This window comes from Pimephales promelas, chromosome 8, assembly GCF_988280905.1.
Source record: "Pimephales promelas chromosome 8, fPimPro1.hap1.1, whole genome shotgun sequence".
Classification (NCBI taxonomy): domain Eukaryota; kingdom Metazoa; phylum Chordata; class Actinopteri; order Cypriniformes; family Leuciscidae; genus Pimephales; species Pimephales promelas.
Window position 1 is genome coordinate 13499678 of NC_142776.1, and position 14245 is coordinate 13513922.

A 14245-nucleotide genomic window follows, 5' to 3' on the forward strand; every position below is an offset into this window, starting at 1 on the left:
CGAACACATCAAGCCGACGCCGACGAACTAGCGCTGATGAAAGCCGACTGTGTTGTCGTCTTGTCCGCTCTCGTCGGGGTGATGAAAGCCGACTGTGTAAAAAGCTGCACTTGAACACACCGAGAGCTACAGGCGACTGTCAGCTATAATGTCCGTTCTGCACCTGTGTGTAAATGAGACAACTGTCTATTTCTGCAGATATATTACTCTATAATCGTCACTCAAAAAGGAAAACCGACGCTGCCGGCTCCAGATACACATACCGTAAACAAAGCAGCGTATGCTTACCGTTTTGAATATCAATCCTGCTAAACTCTTTCTTCATTCCACTCCGCTCATGTTAATATTAAAATATTCGCCAAGAAAAACTCAGGTGAAACGACGTAACATAAGAACAGCCTTCTATCTTTACCGTTTTGACTTCTTTGCTTGCTGTTTTGCTTTCACTAAGCTGAACAGCCAATCAGAGTTCTCTCTTTCCCCGACGGCCCGATGCCGATTCAACATGTCAAATCGGGCGAAACAAAGCCGATGAGGACTATTTTCAGCCGACAGCACGGAACCATGTGGAACACACAGAGGAAACTTAGTCGGCTGACGCACAAAAACTGCCAGACGGCCGACTGTCGGCTTGGTGTGTTCCGGGCTTTATAGCCAACTCCATAGGTACGTTCACAATACTGCAAAGTGGCGAGTCAGCATCGTCAACTTCCTCTTTTGAGTCAAGAATGACACAGAAAACACTAGTTTATTAATAAACCATTATATATATATATATATATATATATATAACTTACTCATAGTGATATAATGTGTTGGTCATCTCACCCACCCCTAATTCCTGGTTTAAAAAACAGAAAAGAAAACCATGGTGACACTTTGCCCACATCTTTCTAATACAAAGCTGAACTTAAATGCACGTGGGTCCATGGCAGGGTGTCCTAACCTGCTTGATCAGATCTACAGTACTACAGATTAACTATCTACACATGGACAAAAACTATGATAAAAAAATATATATAAAAAAAAAAAAATCAAGACAACTTTTGTTTTACGGGATTAAAATGGACCAACAAACATACTTTGAAAGTAAAATTAAAGGGGAAAGAACATGAGTGAGTTTCAAACTACAGTTAAGTCAATTAAAGACTCAGTGGCATGGCAAATGGCAATAGAGAAAACCTGAGCTCAAGCTGTCTGCTGCTAATCCTTTAAGGCTTATGCAACAGAGAAAGCTCTGATATTTAACGTATCGGGCTATAGGTGGTTTGCAGTCACGTGATTGTGTTGACGAGCGGAACGGAGATGGAGGGCAAGGAGTGAAGAGTGCAATGGACGAGATGGAGGAAAATCCGTACTGTACTTCTTTAGACGCTATTACAAGAGAAATATATAAAAAGAAAATCGAAACATATGTTGGACGTGATCCTTACGTTATGAAGAGGACCGATTTTCAACTGAATTGAGAGATTTGCCTGCCATCGAGGCTAGATATCAGCAACTAACTCGTCTTACAGACATACTTTGACTTTACAAAATTCGGAAACTGGTACGTTACACAAACAGCCACATAAGTGTATTTAAACACCCGAATAATGTAATTATCAGCCACATAAATAATGTATACTCACATTTGACGAAGTGATCACTGCACACACACACAGGCATTTTCCCATTCGGTTGCTCCCGACCGCAGACGGACGTTTGCAAGGCATTTTCCCCGGTGTTTTTCTGTAAATTTCTTGTATTTTCCCCCCTTATGAACAACAACTTTTGGCACACGATAAGAAACTCCTCGTGTTTTGATCGATTTGAGCTAGGGATGCACGGAAATGAAAATTCTTGGCCGAAACCGAAAACCGAAAAAGAGGAAACCAAGGCCGAAAACCGAAAACCGAAACACCGAAAGAAATTATGCCAATTATTAGTATCATTGCATTTATGGCTATGAATGTGTACAAACTTTACTAAAATCAAGACATTGCAATTGCATAAATTAATATAACATTTTCAAATAATAAATCAATTACAAATTATGCAAATATTTATTTAGCACAATGCACAGTATAAAATAAAATTCAAACTAAAATGTTTAACTTGACCCCACTCATGTGTACACTAAATAATAATCTACTGGCCTGCAGAAAGGTTTTAAAATGAAATGTTCTCTCAAAAACAAAGCCGAGCACAAACTTCTCATCACATTAGCACCCAGTTTGCATGTCTAAATTAGTTACATTTTAAAAATTTAGCATACAATAGCATAAAAAGCCTTTTTAAATGAACAATGGTCCATGTTTAATACAAATGTACATGAAACTTAATGAAACATGTTTAGTGAATGTAGAAAATATTTAAGAGAGCATTAATTTAGTTCTATACATACATGTTCCCATATACATATTTTTTTGTAATGTCACAAGTAATAATCTCAGGGTTTACTGGGTTTTACATGATTATTTTTGTATTGTTGGTGGAATACTAAAAAATAAACATTGTCATGTATTTATCTGTCTTCTTCTCACCGATTCCTGATGGTTAGAGGACAGTTACTTGAGTCGTCCCCCTGTCGTTTCAAGGAATAGTACAACAGAGAGCGCGTCAAGTATAAAAGCCTCGACCGTTTGGAGCGGTGCACGCGCTGTTTGTGGAGACTCGCGCTGCCTTGTTTACTTTCGCCTGCCTCGCAGATATAGGTGGATATAGGTGGATATATAGGTGGATAAACAAGGTTTCCGTCTCATCGCGGGTTCAGATACACTGAAATACGCACACACCACAGACATGTTGCTTCAGACAAGCACGTGCAGGTCGCGGTTTCTGTTTGCGTCATCACAACATTTCGGCCGTATTGTTTCGGTGATTAAAATTTTCGGCGGCCGAATATTCGGTGCATCCCTAATTTGAGCAACCATAAACGACGCAAAAGATAGGCATTTTGAGTGTGTTATAGTGCTTCCTAATATAGAAAATCACTTCCTGCCCTCCATCTCCGTTTCGCGCCATGGCAACGCAGTGGCGTAACGTCACGTGAAAACAAGCTATTAATATGATGGCATAATACTGCATTATGGCATAGCAGAGATGGACAAAATGAAGGAATGGCCTATCTGTACTTGATCTAGACAAATTAATAATCCTAAAAAAAGAGTTATAAGGATAATATCACTCAGCTACAAGGATAATATCAATACTAAAATTGAATATCGCACATAAGAGATATTATTTAGAAATTATATTGAAAACTTAGTTTTGGTTATATAAATACTTTAACCCCTTAACTGTCACCCCCCCTTTTTGAGAATGGGGGTTAAATGCTCTATTCACACTTAAATGGTTGTAATTCAAGAATGCCTTGGAATATATAGACGAATCCGGCGAAACTACCGGAAGTAAGCGGGCGCCATTACTGAGCTGTTGCTGGGTAGCGTTGCGCCATTGCCTTCTATTGTTTTAGTTGCAACTTGCGTCCATTGGAATAAACAGCTCCCGGATTTACGACTGTCACTAACGTTACAACGTTAGCCCTTGTATAATGTCGAGTGGGTAAACAGTTTCCGTTATAAATTGTTTCAATGGTGGCAGTAAAATTTCAATTTTGAAGAGAAAACATTGTGAATACCCCGGGTCGAGTGCCCCTGTCTGGAGCCGTACGGTTTACACAGATTTCCTGGGCGAGTACAAGACGCGGACAATCGCGTATAATAACAATTATTTAATGACATAAGTAAAAAAATATAATAGATGTGTGATATAGTGATCAGCAAAATCTCCTCTCTTGTTATTTTTTCTATTCAATTTACATGCTATGGTCATTAAATGGCTTTCCTGAGCTGAATGTAACGTTATGTGACATATTTGTTCTCCTGCTGTTATATTGACCTCTTTCCATGGTTTAAAAACAGTAGTTGGTCGATATTATGTATACTTTCTAGCTGTAACGTTACCTTACCCATGCCCGTTGCAATGTAAAAATTAGATAAATAAATAAATGAAATCAAATAAACAATTTCATGTTTTTCATTTGTGTCCATTATTTATTTATTGTTGCCAAATGGACAGATCTTTTTTTAGTTTCCTCGGTAGCAAACGTTAGCCTAGCTTGCTTGCCAAGCTATTTTCATAAATAATCTGTAAGATCGTTTGTACCTTCATCTGTGACTGGAGGCCAATGTCTAACATCATCAACCCAACAAGTCTGCCTGGCTGTAGCTGTCATCAAGGGTGCGTTATCACCTTATCTCCGAGGTTTGTTTACATACCGGTGCATATGTCTATGCCGGTGTAACAGCTTAGTAATGGCGTCGCCACAAGATGGCAGCCTACACAAGAACGCTCGTCGGATTCGTCTATACCCAAGTTTGGTCTTGTTTTAATGAAAACACTCAGCAGATTATTGCTGAAGTGAAAACACTTCAAAAAATGAAAGTATGGAAAAGTTATGGAAGTTTTAATTCACAGTAAATCAAATATACTGTACTATATATTTTTTTATTTTATATAAAATATATATTTTACAAAATATTTTTACTCTAAAATTACTTTAAAATCAAAGCCATAAATCTAACCAAGTTATGTTCCAAATTTGAAGTTGATATCACAAAAATTGAAGTTCCCATGAGATTTTGTTTAGGCGTAGTACCAAAAATAGCCACCGGGTGCCATTGAATTCCATTGAATTTAGTTGTGTACATTCTGCCTTAACAAATTAATACATTTCTGTCCAAATATCAATTTTGTCACAAAATTTGGAACCTTCAGACTCAGACCTTTCTGACAATATGTGTTTTGTCAAGATTAATAAAGGTTTTGATCATAAATTATGAAAAATAAGGATGCCCAAAAGGGGAGGAGCCTCATAAAATAAGTACCGTTTCTATGGTAACGCAACGTTCAATTATAAAATGGTTTTCACAGGATGAATTCTGAGTTTATAAGCTTTCAAATGATACCTAATTTATGATAACTACTAAAATGTGTGATATAATAAAAAAAGGCGATAAAAAATATTATTATATTTTAGAGGATAATATATACATGTATATTATAATTTTTAGAGGATAATTTTATACTATACTTTTTATTTTTTATTGAAAAATACTAGATTATATGTTTTATTATGAACTTTTAGCATAAAAACAGAAGTTTCAATGATTAAAAGTGGGTGCATCAACTTTTTGTGACAAAGGTCAGACCTCCTGTTATGATGCAGATTTTTTTAGGTGCACTCTTGTCATAAATTCATTAATTACTCTTCCTACATAATTTTTAACACAAAACAGGGGTCGAATATTTAATTAGAAGTCTTAGACCTTTCCAAAAATATATAATTTGTCATAATTAGATTAGGATTTAATAGAAATATAGTGAAGTAAAGTTAGGCGTCCCGGTACCGGGACGGTGACAGTTAAGGGGCTAACCCTTTAAAGATCTCATGAACAGACTATTTTCCATCAATTTCCTCTTTGCAGCCATTTGATGAGTACAAGAAATAGGATGAAGCATACTAACAAAAATGCAATCCCTGATTTGAAATTACTCTGGTAAGAAACATCTGCTGAACAGATGAGATGTAGAGCAGAACTCATCTATAGAAGCAGACCGATCTTCCTGTGTACTAAGCCTTGTCATTTAGAGCAAGGACGAAAACTTTGCTTTGATAGGAAGTAGAGCCCGACCAAAATATCAGCAGGCCGATATTAGGCATTTTACTAACTATCGGTATTGGCATTTATAACGGTCGATAAATTCATATTTTTTCAAAAATGCGGGTGCGGTGATTTATGTAAGGGTGGCGCTGCCAATAAAGCACATAAAAGCGGTCACAAAGATCTGGCAAAAGTAATGATTGTGATGTGAATACATCAAATATAGCATGAAGACATTTTAATTGTTTATTAAAGGGTTAGTTCACCCAAAAATGAAAATTAAGTCATTAATTACTCACCCCCATGCTGTACCAACCCCGTAAGACCTTCGTTCGTCTTCGGAACACTAATGAAGATATTTTTGATTAAATTTGAGAGCTGTATAACTACCACATTGGCTCCTAAGGGACTGCCTCTTGACGGCCCAGAAAGTCAATGAAGAAAATGTTTAAATATCCCAAGTGACTACCGTGGCTCAACTATATGTTTATCAAGCGACGCGAATACTTTTTGTGCGAAAAAACAAACAAAAATAACGAGTTTATTCGACTATTTATTTTCTTCCTTGTAGGCCAGAAACGAGATTTCCTTAGATTTCCACGACGCATGCGCGAGAATTGCGATCTTTAGTGATCTTCGTCGTGGAAATCAAAGGAAATCTCGTTTCTGGCCTACAAGGAAGAAAAGAAATAGTCGAATAAACTCGTTATTTTTGTTTGTTTTTTCGCACAAAAAGTATTCGCGTCGCTTGATAAACATATAGTTGAGCCACGGTAGTCACTTGGGATATTTAAACATTTTCTTCATTGACTTTTTGGGCCGTCAAGAGGCAGTCCCTTAGGAGCCAATGTGGTAGTTATACAGCTCTCAAATTTAATCAAAAATATCTTCATTTGTGTTCCGAAGACGAACGAAGGTCTTACGGGGTTGGTACAGCATGGGGGTGAGTAATTAATGACTTAATTTTCATTTTTGGGTGAACTAACCCTTTAATGAACAAGTGTTTTTAGTCAGCGTAGCTGCAAAGTTGACAACGCTGACTCGCGATCTTCAGTGAACACACCAGAGAGAAATGCATATTTCATACGGATTACAGCAGAGAGCAGTCTGTCTTTTGTTTTGAATTGTTCTCTTTAAAAGTAGATATTTCAATATAGATATACACTCACCGGCCACTTTATTATAGGTACACCTGTCCAACTGCTCGTTAACACTTAATTTCTAAGCAGCCAATCACATGGCGGCAACTCAGTGCATTTAGGCATGTAGACATGGTCAAGACAATCTCCTGCAGTTCAAACCGAGCATCAGTATGGGGAAGAAAGGTGATTTGAGTGACTTTGAACGTGGCATGATTGTTGGTGCCAGAAGGGCTGGTCTGAGTATTTCAGAAACTGCTAATCTACTGGGATTTTCACGCACAACCATCTCTAGGGTTTACAGAGAATGGTCCGAAAAAGAAAAAACATCCAGTGAGCGGCAGTTCTGTGGGCGGAAATGCCTTGTTGATGCCAGAGGTCAGAGGAGAATGGCCAGACTGGTTCGAGCTGATAAAAGGGCAACAGTGACTCAAATAACCACCCGTTACAACCAAGGTGGGCAGAAGAGCAGCTCTGAACGCACAGTACGTCGAACTTTGAGGCAGATGGGCTACAGCAGCAGAAGACCACACCGGGTGCCACTCCTTTCAGCTAAGAACAGGAAACTGAGGCTACAATTTGCACAAGCTCATCGAAATTGGACAATAGAAGATTGGAAAAACGTTGCCTGGTCTGATGAGTCTCGATTTCTGCTGCGACATTCGGATGGTAGGGTCAGAATTTGGCGTCTACAACATGAAAGCATGGATCCATCCTGCCTTGTATCAACGGTTCAGGCTGGTGGTGGTGGTGTCATGGTGTGGGGAATATTTTCTTGGCACTCTTTGGGCCCCTTGGTACCAATTGAGCATCGTTGCAACTAGGGCTGCAACAACTAATCGATAAAATCGATTATAATCGATTATGAAAATCGTTGTCAACGAATGTCATTATCGATTAGTTGGTCTGATTACGTCACGGGGATTGTTTACATGGAACATGCGCTTCTTACGTGCGCTTCATGAGGCGCACATGCAGTCTCTCTCCCTCGCCGCTCTACCCTGTCTCGCGCGCGCAACACGGACAGTTTGGAGCACATTATCTTCTGTCTCGCATGCGCACTCTTGATTCAGTGAGTTTGAACTAATTTGCGGTCATCAGGAAACCGCTATCAATATGCAGCACACGAAAATCATTCACCTTTCGGTAAATTCGCCGTTTTGAAACCAAAATAGGTGACCTACGTTAATCGTGTATACTTTATGAAGCCATACTATAGTATAATGTGAGATAGAAATGTATATTTAAGTCATTAAATTCAAGTTAACCTAAGCTTTTCCCTCCACTGCGGCTGTCAGTCATTCTCTATTCGGTGTTCAAACAGCGCGTCGCGTTACAACAGTTAACATGATGATCTCTTTCCAATGATTCAATGTTATTATTATAATTGATCCGTAGATAAAGGTCTATGATGGTTTTTCTATCTTGCTAGACTTTTATTGCTGTAACTTAATCACTTTCTACCGAGTGTCTGTTAGATCACAACACTATAGTAGAGTCGGCGCAGTATAATTGTTCTTCACGTGCACAGTAGCCTAACTGAAATTTAAAACTGTTAAAAGAAAAGTCTTAATAAACTATTGCATAGATCCTGAATAATACACCGTCAATATGTCTTTCTCTTTCCTTGGTGCTTTTAACTTTAATGCGGCGGACACTGAAGAGCTGCGCGCCGCCCAGTGACTCCGTGTTGCTTCAAGCAAGCGCATCATTCAGTGCTCGCGATGCGCATTTGCACTCTGTGCAGCTCTTTCATGATTATGTCATAATACTTTTTAGCGCAATGAAAGCTTATTAATAGCCTTTCTTGTTCTGTCCTATCTATTATATTTTGCTTCCTCACTAAACAGCTGTGCTTTACATTTAAAACAGCTGTGCATCTGATTTTTACGATGTTTTTCATGAATGTATAACAACAATACAAATAGCAATGTGTACGTTTTACCAGAGTTAGTGCTACACTTATTGTCTCTTATTTGTTCCCCACTAAGGAATGTTTTTTTCACTAAATGTTTAGATTTTATAAAATTATTGTGCACTTGTGATATTTCTAGGCTAAGTTTTGCTGAGTTATCCACTAATATAGTTTACAATAGCATTTTTGTCATAGGTTATGGTCATATATATATTTTTTATTTGTTGTTTTTCTTTATAATGAAGTTATCTGTATTAAGTAGATTGTTTAACACACAAAAGAGTGTGGTTTTTAGGGTTTTATTTTGTTATAATAAACAAAAAATGAAATATAATTTTTTATCCGATTAATCGATTAATCGAAAAAATAATCGTCCGATTAATCGATTATCAAAATAATCGTTAGTTGCAGCCCTAGTTGCAACGCCACAGCCTACCTGAGTATTGTTGCTGACCATGTCCATCCCTTTATGACCACAATGTACCCAACTTCTGATGGCTACTTTCAGCAGGATAATGCCCCATGTCATAAAGCTGGAATCATCTCAGACTGGTTTCTTGAACATGACAATGAGTTCGCTGTACTCAAATGGCCTCCACAGTCACCAGATCTCAATCCAATAGAGCATCTTTGGGATGTGGTGGAACGGGAGATTCGCATCATGGATGTGCAGCCGACAAATCTGTGGCAACTGTTAGATGCTATCATGTCAATATGGACCAAACTCCCTGAGGAATGCTTCCAGCACCTTGTTGAATCTATGCCACGAAGAATTGAGGCAGTTCTGAAGGCAAAAGGGGGTCCAACCCGTTACTAGCATGGGGTACCTAATAAAGTGGCCGGTGAGTGTATTTCTCAGGTCTACAGTATATGCTGAATTTAGGTTCATTTATGAGACGAGTTGCAGTTCATGCGATGATCTATTGTCTGCTATATTTACTTTTTATTTATTAAATCCAGGCAATTAGTTGATGAAACATTGATTAAAATTAAGACAATAAATACAAACGAAATTCAAGTTAAAGAAAGGTTTTGAGCTTTCTGTTTGATGTTCTATGAAATTTTTAAAGGGGTCATGAACTGGCTTTTTAAATGTTATTATATTGTTGTCTGAGGTCAACTTATAACGTTCGCTTGGTTTTTGCATTCAAAAACATCAAAATGAACAAGTAATAGGCTATTTTGTACCCTGGTTGTGAGCCTACCTAAAAAACAGTCGGTTTTTATGGGCGTGTCGCACTGAAGACTTGGAAGTAAACACCCACTGCTGCGAGTGGAGAACAGTTTTGCATATTATAATGAATTTAACTCACCCATCGTGTACGTGGGGGAAAACGTCCTATGTTGTCAAATGGCAACCGGATTCGCCCATACATGTTCAACCCAGAGTCTGTGTGTTGCACAATATTCCTGTCAGATCCAATATAGACGGCACAGCACCGTTCTTTACTCTTAATCGGTCTGCAAATCCAGTCTTGTTGACAAAACAATCCTCAGTGAAATGAAGCGAACAGACGACGATGTTTTACCTCATCAGCTGGAACGTCATTAAAAATAAATTTTATCCATGAAGTCCTATTGGAATCCGCAGGAAGCTTATACAGCGACTGTCTTGCACAACCAGGCACTGCACAATATTCTGTATTGCTCGGTAGTGATCCAGTTTGTCATCACGAGGTAAGCATGTACATGTATGATACTTATGTGTGTAATGCGCGAATCGGTGGGCGGGGCTAAACCTGCCGTGGTGAAGCAGGCGTTGATCATCTTCTGTGGGGGTGGTGTTTTATCCTCTTTGTCGTCATAGTGCCCCACTTTTAAAATCTGTGTCAATAAAAGCTTTTATTGGACTAACAAGGACGTTTTCAGTTCTGAAACTTACAGGATATTCTTATAATATGATGACCCAGACTGATCTCATGAAGTAGCGTGTGTATGACACGCCAATTCGTATTTCCATTTTTGGCGTGCTATCAAGACGCATAATCGCCTTTCAGCGTGTTTATGAACGCCGTTGACTTAACGTTATATAAATATATGACTTACCTCAACCCCGTCCCTAAACCTAACCATCACTGGGGTTAATGGCATTTATGACTGTTCCCTTACCATCCTAGGAAAGAAAAAGATATGACTTACCTCAACCCCATCCCTAAACTTAACCGTCACTGGGGTTAATGGCATTTATGACTGGGGATTTGACTGCGTGTTCGGACACGCGGAATGACGCGGACGTTAATGGCGTAGACATATACGCATACACGCGGATACACGCGGATAGCTCAAAATGCGTAGAGATAACACGCCACCTGGCGCGAAAGTGGCGTATATGTTTACGCAAAAGTCATGATGTCATGTTGGATGACCTCTTAGATGTCAAAAGCTCAAGGAAAATTTGATTTCTCAGTTCATCACCCCTTTAAAGGATCTTTTAGTGCCGCTTTGCCGCCGTAACGGAGAACATGTCTGTAACATTGTTTTTTCCTCATAAATGCGAACACGAAAAATAAAATAAAATGAATATTTATGTTCTGTTGAGAGCCAACCCTTCTAAGTAGGTGGGTAGTAGCCTATTACTTTTGATTTGCACAGTGTAATTCACAGAATTGATTTCTCCGCTACCAGCCTCTGTTACGTTTTGTGTGAGCTTGTGATGACAGGGAAAGCGTGCAGCTGAGAAGTCCTGATTATATTGTCTGCTACATTACTTCTTATTTATTAAGCAATTGAGCTATTATTAAGCAAATCCTGGCAATTGGTTGACGAAATTAAAATGCATTGCGCGTACAACATAAACTGATGCCTCATTCTGCGTGTGCACAGTGTTAAAGCTCATTCTGCCTATAACGCTACAATACACACACAATAATTCATATGATTATAACACTGTTGACAATGTTTAACGTTAAGAACATTTTGCTTAGGCTACTATTTAAGAATAGTATAAAAGTACTGTACATAATTAAAAACATTTTCATTATGAAATCCATTAATTTTACTTTAGATCTTTACTTTAGTAAAAAGATCCGAGTTCTTCCTCCACTGGTAGAGATTAGAGGAATTAAGACTAAAAATAGAAGATAAGGTTTTGTCAGTGACACTTTTGATATATTTATACACAAATTATGTTTTATATAACGTGACTAAAAGACAAAGTCTATAATATAACATGCAATGCAAACTATTTGAGCTTTGGTTACAGCTCAAATGTATCATTCTCATTCTATCATTCACCCTGCCTCAATTATATATCCTTGTGACAAGTGTTTGATCACCACATTTGAGTGATCATTGCAAAACATTTATATATTTATTCTGATTATACTGTGCATTCTTATACAACAGTTTCAAACTTTTGACTGGTACTGTACTATAATGCACACAATATTGCTACTTTATTATAATATACACATAAATAATACTGGCCGATATATATCGGTATCTGCCACTGGCTTTTTTTATCGGTATCGGCCTCCAAAATCCACATCGTCGGGCTCTAATAGGAAGGATATGCTAATTACTTATCAAGGTACTTAACAAGCAAAGTCATCATTAGCATAACCAACATCTGTCCAAAAGCTCAGAAAAGAAATAAAGAGCTTCTGAACTGGTCGGTCCTTCCTGCCCACTCTGACCTTTTTCCCAGCAGACCACATGCTGACACATGCTTCTGGTCCCTGACAGCTTGAATGCTGCATCACAGACACCACAAACCAAATTAAATCATAAAGTGCATGTCTAGAAAAAGTTAAATATGTCAGATAACAATACATTTCATACAATATTGTCGTTTGCTAGTGGTAAAGACAATGCAATATTATGATAATACAGGCCACGATAAGAAGTAGGAATTTAAATAAACATGGAAAAGATAATATAAGACTCCATATACAGTATTATTGTTAAAATATAAATGATTAATGTTTAAATGTAAATGTGATTAGTCATGAGGATGGCTGTCTTTTCTGTGGAGAGAAAGCTATACTGTGTGTAGACCTATAACATTTATTTGTACAATTGGGAGAACACTTTAAATACATGACTTGAAAGAAAAAAACTACCACCACCTTTTTCAAAAATAAAACATCTACACATTCTAGTAATAGAATAGAGTATGGATAGTCTTTTCAGTTTAAAAAAATGCATTATGTGCATCTTTTTCTGAGTTGGTTTTAAAAATAATAATTCTGCACTGGCACTAGAAACATTAAGATATGTAGATTACATTTATGTTAGTAAAACAACTAAACAATCTACAGATTTTTATTTTTTATTTTATTTTTGTCAATTGTAGTTCACTCCTGCACTGATAGGCCTTAACCATGCATTGAAGGGTGGGGTGGTTATCAGCCTGATGGTATGTCTTTGTTAGGAACAACAGCTGTCCAGTGTTGTAGTCTCATTCACCCATTCATTCTCATTATTCTAAAACTACAGCTGAGAGCTGGTGAATAAAATGGTAAGTTCTAGCCGGGCCTGGGCCATGCTTTAACGGGGAACTGACACAAAAATCTGAAAACCATTGTGCAAAAGAAATACACTGAAGGTCCAGAAACATCAGAGGAAGGTCTAACGTTACCTGGCCATAATTATGTGCACTGACATTATTGTGTACTGACCATAGACTGACATTGTTTACTGCTGGCTGAGTTAGAGATACAAACACTTTTTATTGACCAATGATTGGATATTATCCAGGGCTGAATAAAATAGGCTAAATTACACAGATGATGATCAATGACTCGTTACAATCTAGAGATTAAAAACTTAACTGTTCACATCTTCCATGTTAGTCCATAAGCTTAATTCTCTTGTTGGAGCGTTTTCATAAATAGCTAACTGCGCCCTTTCGATAGGCTAACTGCTAGATCTGTTAGATTCAGCGGCCGAATCCCTCAACCTTGTGTGCTACTTATTATAGCATTCTGGGGATCGTCAATCAAATTACATCATCATGGTCATGTTCTGATGAAAGTAAAAGACAATAAACGTATCTCGGCCTAATTAAATCATTGGGACAGAGAATGAAAGTGAATATTCAGTTGCTGATCGTTGTGGTTGGCTTTATGGCAATGGGAAGAACAATACGCACTAATCATCAGCGCCGTTCAATAACGTTACCTGTGTTTCCCGAATATCCTGCTTCGTTCCTTCAGGATACCACTGAACCCGCACGAATTCTCTACCGAGAGGCCATGACCGTGTGTCGGCCGCCCCGCTCTCGTTGTCGGAGTTACCCGGAGCGCCTCCACCTCTTCCACCGCTGCCACCACGTCCTCTCCCTCCGCCATCACAGTCAATCTCGGAGTCCGAATCTTCAAAATCCTCCTCGCCGTGAATCATCCGTACTAGCCCAAAACGCATCGCCCCGCGGTGTTTTCCAGAGACCAGGTCATGCGTAAACAGGAGCCGCTGTGTTCCGCCTGCCGTGGGAGAGTGTGTGCCGGACGGAGGCTCGGAGCTCGGGCTCATGGCCGGAGAAAGCGTTGCTGTGGCGGGTTCCGCCATCTCTGCTGCTGCTGAATGATGCGGGAGGAGAGGGA

The 14245-nt window shown here is 38.6% G+C and overlaps 1 protein-coding gene across 1 annotated transcript in view; it reads right to left on the minus strand.

Moving 5' to 3' along the window:
* ube2o (ubiquitin-conjugating enzyme E2O) overlaps nucleotides 1-14210 on the minus strand; it is a 69411-nt gene extending 55201 nt beyond the window's left edge. The window contains exon 1 of the mRNA XM_039655633.2: nucleotides 13824-14210. Within this exon, the coding sequence (XP_039511567.2) occupies nucleotides 13824-14210 (387 nt within the window). The remainder of the gene's footprint in view (nucleotides 1-13823) is intronic.
* Between the last annotated feature and the right edge of the window lie 35 nt (nucleotides 14211-14245).